This window comes from Heptranchias perlo, chromosome 13 (assembly GCF_035084215.1).
Source record: "Heptranchias perlo isolate sHepPer1 chromosome 13, sHepPer1.hap1, whole genome shotgun sequence".
In the NCBI taxonomy this organism is placed as follows: Eukaryota; Metazoa; Chordata; class Chondrichthyes; order Hexanchiformes; family Hexanchidae; genus Heptranchias; species Heptranchias perlo.
The window spans coordinates 17,572,268-17,583,701 of NC_090337.1; the positions used below are offsets into that span (position 1 = coordinate 17,572,268).

The 11,434-nt window shown below is 47.6% G+C and overlaps 1 protein-coding gene across 2 annotated transcripts; it reads right to left on the bottom strand.

Moving 5' to 3' along the window:
* Positions 1–51: 51 nt before the first annotated feature.
* rnf7 (ring finger protein 7) lies at positions 52–7,165 on the bottom strand. 2 transcript variants are annotated; one of them, XM_067995062.1, is made up of 3 exons: positions 6,971–7,165; positions 2,142–2,189; positions 52–398 (listed from the first exon to the last, which is right to left on the bottom strand). In XM_067995062.1, exons 1-3 carry the CDS (start codon positions 7,127–7,129, stop codon positions 288–290), a joined length of 318 nt encoding a protein of 105 aa, XP_067851163.1. In that variant the 5' UTR covers positions 7,130–7,165; the 3' UTR covers positions 52–287. The 2 variants fall into 2 exon arrangements, with proteins under 2 accessions (XP_067851163.1, XP_067851162.1); XM_067995061.1 differs by having other exon boundaries at positions 6,964–7,162.
* Between the last annotated feature and the right edge of the window lie 4,269 nt (positions 7,166–11,434).

Below are 11,434 nucleotides of genomic sequence, written 5' to 3' on the forward strand. Positions count from 1 at the left end.
ACTCACACGGTCAAAATTACACCCGGATAATGAAACAAAGGTAGGAAAACATTTATCTCTCCCCAGCTTTTTAATAAATATGTATGAGTCAACAATACATTCAATGGCATATGATTAATTTAATTTAGCACAGGCTGATAATCTTTGTAGAAAAAGACCGAGGTGAAGGCGAGGCCACTGTTGGGGTGCTCACTTCACAAGAACAGCAAACAAGACTCAACCGGATCAAACATATCAAAACCCATGAAGAATGTGCAGTGAAAGGATGCACCACTATTTTCATTTGCCTATTCTCTGCACCACCCAGTCCTGCTGGCAAAGTGGGCAGCGGTTGTTTTGTTTAACCCACAGCGACATGCAGCAGTTGTGGAAGGAGTGGTTGCATTCTCCCCAAACCACTGTAAAATAAGAATTAGAAACAAGTCAGTGTTTCCAAACACATTAAAAAAAAACCTTCACTAAAAATTACTACAAAACACAAATGAGATTCCCTTATATTCATAAATATACATAAGTGAATTGTATCCTCAACTCAGAACACAGTAAGATTTATGAGTAACATTTATGAGTACATACTGACCATAGGATAGAAATTAGTGTGGGTGATAATAGGGGATGGGTTATCACCTGTGTTAAAACAGCAGACAGAAGGACATCATACGAATGTCTCCGCCCACTACTATTACCAATCAGTATTTCTACCCTCATACCTCTTGGTAATTTTCTTAAGTTTATTTTCACTTGATTAATTTGCAGTGATATTGTCAACTTGGAATAGGCATCATCCAAACCGCTGGTGATGTTGTGCAGTTGGAAGGATGAAGGCAAAAGAAAAATTGTAGGGAGAGTCATCACTGAGTCACCGTTGTATCTAGTAACCTACTTAAAAGTGACATAAACTGGAGCGTGTTTGGAGGAGTGAACTGTGAACTGGTAAATGGCAGAAAAAAATAAAAATAGCTTAGACGGTACATTGTTTGGGTAATTAAGCATGTCTCAGAGAAGAACTCCAAGCTCCTCTCCATTCTCCCAGCTTAAGATCATCTATGTTCAAGCCTCCTTAGGTAGCCATAACTTACAGAAGTTGCAGCAGCTATAAGTCTCTGCACCTTCTGACTTATAGAAGATCAATTTGCGAGGGACTCCAATCCTGGCAACATAATCATTTCCCTCCCTGCAGTATCAGATCTATTCTCTATCTGTACAGAACGATAACTAGGCTTTTAATTCCTCCTGTCATCCCTGAGAAATCAATATTCCACTATAATTCCTTCCTATGGCACAAAAGGGAGAGAGAGTTCTTTCTACACAATTCAGAGACAAACTTTTCTATTTCCACAGACCAGCCATCATGATCATTCTCCATGTATTAAGACTGCCAGTTATGCAGACTGTTGCTCACTACACACTGCTTTGCAGATTCTTCCTAGCAACAGTTTTGCTCTTTTCCCACTGGTTTTCTTAAGGGCAAGACTAGTACCCCATAACAAGGATTGATATGGCAAAGAAAGTTCCCTATCAACCCAAATGAAGTGATCTGAATCTTTAAGTAGGTCTTCAATCATCCACAGGCCAGATCGAACCTGCTTCCCAACTTCATCCGGCCTTGGAAAAGAATTGCTGCGTGCTTAAATTAATTGGCACAGAGTTAATCTGCTGGTGGGGAATGAAACAGAAAGCGCTGCTGGCTCTTTCAGCCCTTCAGCATAGCCCGCTCCCTCATACCTTAAGAATCTGTGCTACAGCAGTTTCCGGCTGAAGGTGGGCTTGCTGTGCTCCCATTGAGATGGCCAGCAGCGCTATCTGTCTGCTTGTTTCATACTCCAAAAATCTAAACAGCAGAGCAGCTGTTTCTGCTGTTTTGATTTTCAGGGGTGGTGCTTTTCATTAAAGTACCTCACATCAGCTGTACTAATGTTGGGTTTTTAATTTGGAATTAACTGCATGTAAAATTTAAATTGCTCAGTGCCCACACCATTTTTCTGGTGTGTAGTGCATTCAAGAAAGAAAGGATTTATAATGTTCTGTGTGACGTTCAGAGATTTTCTTGGATTAATAAAATTGAACTCAAAGATTTACAAAATGATGAACGCCTAATTAGACTGAAGTTGTTGAAAGAACACAACGTTACAAAAACTTACCAACACAATCTTCTTGTTTATTTTCAGCTTGACACCGAAGACAGGCATCTAAACAAAGAAACAATCATTTTAATAATGCTGTAGAAGTTAGGGATCTGGAAACCAAATCAATGTTCCATGGCAGGTGACTGTAGCCCAGATATTCTCCTTTTGCAGAGGGTGCATCTTTGGCACGTTGGGGCTGTTCTTCCCTCCCCCTGGCCCAGATCTTCCACATAGAGGGGTGGGGAGGGGAATTTTGATGATATAGTGACCGGGTCTTCAAATTTCACTCTCAGAGAGGTGGGGAGAATGGGGGTGGAGGGAGGATGGGGGTGGAGGGAGATCAGTGACGGATTTCAGTTTCAATGGAGGGCGGTCAACACAGCTGGGCTGGTATTTAAACTCTTAGTGGGGGAAGGGGGTCATGGGCGACATTTCAGGCTCCGTGCGGGAGAATATTCAGTTTCAATGGGCAGCATCCTAGCGAACCTGCACTGTATCCTCTCTATTGCCTGGTGGTGTGGTGGCCAGAAATGCACACAGCACTGTGGTAGTATGAAAGTTTTATCTCCTATCTCCCTTTCCATTGTAAGCTTCTTGAACATTTTATCACCTCCCAGCTCTACGTCCATCACTCCTGAAAATACGCATCTGATTTGTATCTCTCCAGTGTGGCTTCCGTCCTTCTCACAGCACTGAAATGGCATTCTCTGTGACTGTGGTGCACTATTCCTCTGTCCTTTTCCAGTGTTAAATATGGTTGACCATGCCATCCTTCTCCAACTTCTCCCCTCAGCCATCCGTCTCTGTGGGAATGTCCTTGCATGAAGCCAGTGCATCTCCAGCAATAGCTCTTTTCCTTTCACTCACCTCCTGGGTCCCTATGGATGTAGGCGTAGACCTTTTCTCTTTCTTTCCTCCTTGGTAAAATTATCTGCAGATGTATACTGTTAATACCATTATCTACCTTGCCACCGTTTATTAATTGCCGCCGTGCTGTCAGGTTGCTTTTCTGACATTGTTTCAGATGAGTTAAAACTTCCTACAGCTCAACACTGAGAAGGTTGAAGCCATTATCCTCGTTCCTGCCCCTCAACTCACCTCCCTCACCACTGATTCCATTTCCCTCCCTGGCCACTCCCTCAGGCTCAACCAGACCTTTTTCAAGAGATTAGAGTACCTGCCCTTGATATCAAGGCAGCATTCGACCGAGTGTGGCACTAAGGAGCCCTAGTAAAACTGAAGTTTTTTTTATTCGTTCATGGGACGTGGACGTCGCTGGCAATGGCAGCATTTATTGCCCATCCCTAATTGCCCTTGAGAAGGTGGTGGTGAGCGCCTTCTTGAACCGCTGCAGTCCATGTGGTGAAGGTTCTCCTACACTGCTGTTAGGTAGAGAGTTCCATAATCCTGGAACTCTCTACCTAACGTTTCAGCGACGACGAAGGAACGGTGATATATTTCTAAGTTGGGATGGTGTGTGACTTGGAGGGGAACGTGCAGGTGGACTTGTTCCCATGTACCTGCTGCTTCTGTCCTTCTAGGTGGTAGAGGTTCGTGGGTTTGGGAGATGCTGTCGAAGAAGTCTTGGCGAGTTGCTGCAGTGCATCCTGTAGATGGTACACACTGCAGCCACGGTGCGCCGGTGGTGAAGGAAGTGAATGTTTCGGGTGGTGGATGGGGTGCCAATCAAGCGGGCTGCTTTGTCCTGGATGGTGTTGAGCTTCTTGAGTGTTGTTGGAGCTGCACTCATCCAGGCAAGTGGAGAGTATTCCATCACACTCCTGACTTATACCTTGTAGATGGTGGAAAGGCTTTGGGGAGTCAGGAGGTGAGTCTCTCGTCGCAGAATACCCAGCCTCAATGGGTATCAGGAGGGAAACTCTCCAATGGTTGACATAGGAATATAGGAACAGGAGTCAGCCATTTAGCCCTTTGAGCCTGTTCCACCATTCATTGAGATCTGTGACCTAACTCCATATACCTGCCTTAGCCCCATACCCTTAATACCTATAGTTAACAAAAATCTATCAATCTCAGATTTAAAATTAACAATTGAGCTAGCATCAATTGCTGTCTGGGGAAGAAAGTTGCAAACTTCTATCACCCTTTGTGTGTAGAAGTGTTTCCTAACTTCACACCTGAAAGTCCTAATTTTTAGGCTACGTCCCCCAGTCCTAGACTCCCCAACCAGCAGAAATAGTTTCTCTCTATCTACCCTATCGGTTCCCCTTAATATCTTGAAAACTTTGATCAAATCATCCCCTAATCTTCTAAATTCCAGGGACTACAACCCTAGTTTGTGTAATCTCTCCTTGTAATTTAACCATTGGGAGTCCAGGTATCATTCTAGTAAATCTACGCTGCACTTCCTCCAAGGCCAATTATATCCTTCATAAGGTATGGTGCGCAGAACTGAACACAGTACTCCAGGTGTGGTCTAACCAGGGCTTTGTATAGCTGCAGCATAACTTCTACCCCCTTGTATTCTAGATTTAAAGGCCAACATTCCATTAGCCTTTTTGATTATTTTCTGTACCTGTCCATGACATCTTAATGATCTATGTACATGGACGCCTAAGTCTCTCTGGACTTCCACTGTTCCGAGCTTTTCACCATATAGAAAGTCCGCTGATCTATCCTTTTTAGGTCCAAAGTGGATGACCTCACACTTGCCTACAATGAAATCCATTTGCCACAGTTTTGCCCATTCACTTAATCGATTAATATCTCTCTGTAATTTTATGCTTCCATCTACACTGCTCACAATGCTGCCTATCTTTGTGTTATCTGCAAACTTGGATATGTGGCTCTCTATCCCAGGGACACCACTAATCACATTCTGCCAATGTGAGTACATGACACAAGGAAGATGGTTGTGGTTGTTGGAAGCCAATCATCACAACCACCGGACGCAGCAGCAAGAGTTCCTCAGGGCAGTATCTATGGCCCAACTATCTTCAGCTGCTTCATCAATGCTCTCTACTCCATCATAAGGTCAGAAGTGGGGCTATCGCCAATGAGTGCAGTGTTCAGTTTCATTCATAATTCCTCAGATAATGAAGCGGTGCCCTATATCCCCTCCTGAATGCTCTGTTCCTCTAATTCTTGCCTTCTAGGAACAAAGGAACAGGAATTGGCCATTTAGCCCCTTGAGCCTGCTCCACCATTCAATGAAATCATGGCTGATCTGTACCTCAACTCCAATTACCTGCCTTTGCTCCATATCCTTTGATACCCTTACCCAAGAAAGATCTATCTAGCTCAGTCCCAAAAACTCCAATTGTCCTAGCATCCACAGCCTTTTGGGGGAGAAAGTTCTAGATTTCTTCTACTCGTTATATGAAAAAGTGGTTCCTGATTTTGCTCCTGAATGGCCTAGCTCTAATTTTAAGATCACGTTCCCTCATTCTTGATTCCCCATCAGAGGAAATAGTTTCTCTGATATCTACCCTATCAAATCCTTTTAACATTTTAAACACCGTGATCAGATCACCCCTCAATATTCTATACTCCAGAGAGCACAAGCCAAGTTTATGCAACTTATCCTCATAATTTAACCCTTTGAAACCAGGCATCATTCTGGTGAATCTACGCTGTACCCTCTCCAAGGCCAACATATCCTTCCTGAGGTGCGGTGCCCAGAACTGAATACAGTACTCCAGATGAGGTCTGACCAGAGCTTTATACAACTGAAAGCTTGTATTCAAATGAAAGCTTGAAAACTTCCTACCCGTTGTATTCCAGCTCCCTTCCCCGCTTCCCCATCCCCATAGTCTTCATCCACTTCCCTCCCTAACTCCTGTGGCGGTGTGGGTCGCTCTGGCTGCCTGCCTCTCCTCCGCGGCATTGTCCGTGCCCAGGTGGCCCTGTAGAGGGAGCACGCGGTGTCCACCAGGCACGCTTGATGCCTTCCTCGACCTGTGGGCACCGCAGGGTATAGAGGCGATAATCGATTATGAATTAATTATTAAAAGAACATATGGAATAGGAGCAGGAGTAGGCCATACGGCCGCTCGAGCCCGGTCCGCCATTCAATCAGATCATGGCTGATCTTTGGCCTCGACTCCACTTTCCCGTCCGATCCCCATATCCCTTGATGCCGTTACAGAGTTCCAAAAATCTATCGATCTCCACCTTGAATATATTCAACGACTGAGCATCCGCAGCCCTCTGGGGTAGAGAATTCCAAAGATTCACGATTATCTGAGTGAAGAAATCTCCTCAACTCAGTCTTAAATGTCCAACCCCTTATTCTGAGACTTTGTCCTCTAGTTCTAGACTCTCCAGCCAGGGGGAACATCCTCTCAGTATCTACCCTCATAATCTTACATGTTTCATTCTTCTAAACTCCAGAGAGTACAGGCCCACTCTACTCACTTTGTGTACTGTAGTTATTATTGTTTTGTATTTGTGGGGCTCAGGGGCACCTCAGTGTCGCTCCCTCAATCCCTCCGCCCTTTACAAACCCCCTCAACAGCCCATGGCCGTGTCCCAAGCTTTCAGCCGCCGCCCCCCCCACACCCACCCCGGATCCTGCCTCTTAGCAAAGGGTGGTTTAAATGCCGGTTGTTAGGGCCGGCCCTCGGCTGCCGATGGTTGCGGTGCGTCAAACCCAGGGTTTCAGCCGCCGCTCACAGCTCTTATCACCGGCACTTCGCACCCGCCCGGAGCCCCATAACCGGGCGGCTTCACTCTCCTCGCACAGCCGCTGCTCGGAGGGGCCGAGTTTCCTGGGCTACTCGCTCGGGTCTTTGGCACTCAACTCGCCGGCCCCGGTAGTAATCGACTACCGAGGCTCCGAGGCCCCCCCCCCTCGGGACAGCGGCCTGTTTCTTACCCATCACCTGGACCCTGCAGATGGCGCAGGTGTCGCACTCCACGTCCCAGCTCCACATGGCCACGGCGTTCCACTTCTTCAGGGTGAACATCTTGTCCCCGGTTTTACCGCCGGATCCGACCACATTGTGAACAGAAGGCGAATCCTCCGCCTCGTCGTCTGCCATCAGAGAAAGACCAGGAGCGGCCGGCAGGGGGCGCAGCGACACCCAGTGACCGATAGGGAGCTGCAGCGACACCCAGCGGCCGGCAGGGGGCGCAGCGACACCCAGTGACCGATAGGGGGCTGCAGCGACACCCAGCGGCGGGCAGGGGGCGCAGCGACACCCAGTGACCGATAGGGAACTGCAGCGACACCCAGCGGCCGGCAGGGAACTGCAGCGACACCCAGTGACCGATAGGGAACTGCAGCGACACCCAGCGGCCGGCAGGTGGCGCAGTGACACCCACCGGCCGGCAGGGGGCGCAGCGACACCCAGCGGCCGACAGGGAGCTGCAGCGACACCCAGCGGCCGGCGGGGAACTGCAGTGACACCCAGCGGCCGACAGGGAGCTGCAGCGACACCCAGCGGCCGGCGGGGAACTGCAGTGACACCCAGCGGCCGGCAGGGGGCTGCAGCGACACCCAGCGGCCGGCGGGGAACTGCAGTGACACCCACCGGCCGACATGGAGCTGCAGCGACACCCAGCGGCCGGCGGGGAACTGCAGTGACACCCAGCGGCCGGCAGGGGGCTGCAGCGACACCCAGCGGCCGGCGGGGAACTGCAGTGACACCCAGCGGCCGGCAGGGGGCTGCAGCGACACCCAGCGGCCGGCGGGGAACTGCAGTGACACCCAGCGGCCGGCAGGGGGCTGCAGCGACACCCAGCGGCCGGCGGGGAACTGCAGCGACACCCAGCGGCAGGTTGAGGACGCAACAACATCGAGAAACATTAAAACAAAAATACAATACTGCGGATGCAGGAAATCTGAAATAAAAACAGAAAATGCTGGAAACCCTCAGCAGGTCAGGTCTGTGCAGAGAGAAACATGATGTGGAGATGCCGGTGATGGGCTGGGGTTGACAATTGTAAACAATTTTACCTGAGGAAGGAGGTAGCCTCCGAAAGCTTGTGAATTTAAAATAAAATTGCTGGACTATAACTTGGTGTTGTAAAATTGTTTACAGAGAGAAACAGAGTTAGGTTTCAGGTTTCAGGTCGATGACCTGTCATCAGAAGTGGAAGATGTTCAAGATGAGCAGCTTTTAAGCAAATACAGAGCCAGGGATGGGGGCAGAGAAAGAATAAAAGGAAAGGTCTGTGATAGGGTGGAGGGCAGGAGCGATTAAATGCCCCCCTTTTTCCTGGCTCTATGCCCCTCTCTACCCCCCGAGCCCCTACACTAGAGCTCGGGAGGAGCTCTAGAGTTCCCAACACCACCCTGATTCCCAAACCCCTCGACTCCAGACTCTTCAGCCCCTTCTCGAGCCGGTCGCAGCTCTCTGTGGCGATGGTTGGGTGACATCACCGAGCTGGAGGTTTCTATGAGCAGCAGCCAGTGACGTCATAGCGGGGTGGGTGGGTGGGTTTGCACTGTGGCGGGAAATTTAAAGCGCTGATCTCCCGAACTGCTGGAGTCAGCACTCAGGAGAGGAATTGCCGATTTCGGGGGACTCCCGCCTGGGGCAGGATGGTTAGGAACCCTAGTGCAATTTTTTCCCCTCGCCAAGTCCCAAAATCAGAAAAAAAAACACGAAATGAGTGCCTTCCTTTCTGTGTTTTATATACTTTTGACACTTTGAAGTGTGAGATCTGAAGCACGGTGGACTCAAAACAGGATAGATTTATTTGTCACCTTGTTATATTGTTGAAGGAATGTGTAAACAATTTGAAGATTTATGTGATAGTCCAATGCACACAAGATCAGGCAGGTCCCAAAGTCGCAGGCAAGATGAAGCCAGTAACTCTGTGACCCAGCTCAAAGAGGTAAAGACCACCTCACTTCTAAAACTTAAGTGCTGTGGTCTCCTTGACAGCCACTGGCAGTGCTGTGACTGGTGGAGTTTGGCTGGAGGTCTGACTTCTGTATGCAGTGCAGCTTTGTCATGGTCTCTCTCATGATTCACAGTCTACAAAGACAGAGTTCCTCAGGCAAATCCAGGTAACCATGCCTCTGCCTGTAGATCTAGGTTCAAGGTAACAGTGGGTGCAGGCAGCCCTCATTTGGTACAAACTTTGCTGCCTAACAAACCTCATTTGCTCCTTGACTTCTTCCCCCAAATAACATAAATATAAAGGCATTCCTATAAGAATACCATTGGAGCTAATATTAATTGCACCAACTACAAATGGCAGTGCCAAAACTCTGGGCACAGTCCAAAAATGAAGTGGGTTCAAAGTAAATAGCTAATCAAAATAAACAATAACATTCTTCTCCTGCAGCCTCAAACTGTTGAATTCAAAAATTGTCAATTCCCCTTTAAATGCTGAATTCCTGTTAGCAACTTGGAATGCCTGCTTGTTGCGGGTGGGTTGAATGTACTTCAAATCCTAGGCATGAATGCTGGCAATTTGCACGTGTGCTCCTTTAAATTACTTAAACATCCCAGCAAGGAGCAGCGCTCACAGCGAGTGCAGGGCAGGAAATCAGGGGCCCACAGTTTCCTAACCTATGTACTCTCTCTCTGCAAGCACCACCCTGCACCGGGAGTGTCTACCTATTGAATGACAAGGCACTCCTCCCAGCCTTTCATAAGAACATAAGAAATAGGAGCAGGAGTAGGCCAATCGGCCCCTCGAGCCTGCTCCGCCATTCAATAAGATCATGGCTGATCTGATCCTAACCTCAAATCTAAATTCATGTCCAATTTCCTGCCCGCTCCCCGTAACCCCTAATTCCCTTTACTTCTAGGAAACTGTCTATTTCTGTTTTAAATTTATTTAATGATGTAGCTTCCACAGCTTCCTGGGGCAGCAAATTCCACAGACCTACTACCCTCTCCTTTAAAACTCCACGTAAGACTTAAAAGGTCAATTCACAATCGCACCTAACTCATTGGGGTAGATTTTCAACTTGCTGCCTCAGAGTAGAACTGGCATTGCAGCTCAGCCAAAATGGAAATGAAAAATCAGGTTGTTTCTGTAATGGGCAGCTGATTCACAATACCAGTTTTATGCCCTGGTGGTAAGTCAAATAATTACTGTTGTTTCTTTTCTTTTAATGTTTTTGATCTCCATTGTTGCTTTGTGTGGATATGTGAAGTGTACTCTGTAGATTATTATTAGAGAAGTAATAATAGGGCTGATTCTGCAATCAGGCATTGTTACTAAGGAACGTGGATCAGGAAATAATAGGCCTGCATCCTCTGATTTTCTATCCATTAAAATCATTTCACAACCAGTGCTCCCTGTGAGTTCTGCTCCTCACTGGGAGCACCCAATTAGCTCCATTGTTTCCTCAGTGCTTTTGAACATAACCCCAAAAATTGCCACAAGTGTTCAAGCTCAAACAGCAGGCCATTATTTGAGTTGTGTCTTACCTGCAAGTCAATCATCCAGGCCTGGCCCCATGCTAACTGCCACTATAAGTGGTTGTCGCTTCTCAGGCACTGTCTCCCTCCTTTTCAAAACCACCTTCATCACCCCCTCCTCAACAAAAACACCCTCATCTCCTCTATTCTCACCAACTACAATGCCACCTCCAACCTCGCTTTCCTTTCCAAGGTCCTTGAATGTGTTGTTGATTCCCAGCTCTGTTTCTATCTATCCTGCAACTCCCAGTTTGATCCCTCCAATCTGCCTTACATCCCTCCCACAGCACTGAGACAGCCCTAACCAAAGTCATGAAAGATTTTCTATGTGGCTCTGACTGTAATGCATTATCCTTCCTTGTTCTCTTCAACCTCTCTGCAGGCTTCCACATGGTCGTCCACGCCATTCCCCTCCATTTTCCAGTTCGGTGGGATTACCTTGCTTGGTTCAACTCTTGCCTATCTGACTGTAGCCAGGGCATTTCTACTGATGGGTTCACTTCCCACTCTAAACTGTCACCTCCAGAATCTCTCAAGGATCCATCCTTGGCTCTCTCCTCATCCATATCGACATGCTGCTTCTTGGTGACATCAGCTTGTCTGACATTGAGTCTTGGTTAAATCTTAAGTTCCTCCAGCTAAACCATTGTCCTACACATTGGCTCCCAGTCCAACAACACTTCGATTTTAAAATTCTCATTCTCATTCTTTTGTTCAAATCCCTCCGTGGCCTTGCCCCATCCTGTGTAGGGCTGTAACCTCCTCCAGCCCTATAACCCTCCGAGAACTCTGTGTTCCTTCAATTCTTGCCTCTTGTGCATCCTCGATTTTTTTTGTCCCTTCGTTGGTGGCCATGCCTTCAGCTATCTAGGCCCTAAGCTCTGGAATTCCCTCCTAAACTTCTCTGCATCTCTACCTCTCTCTCATCCTTTAAGATGCTTGTTAAAGCCTACCTCTTTG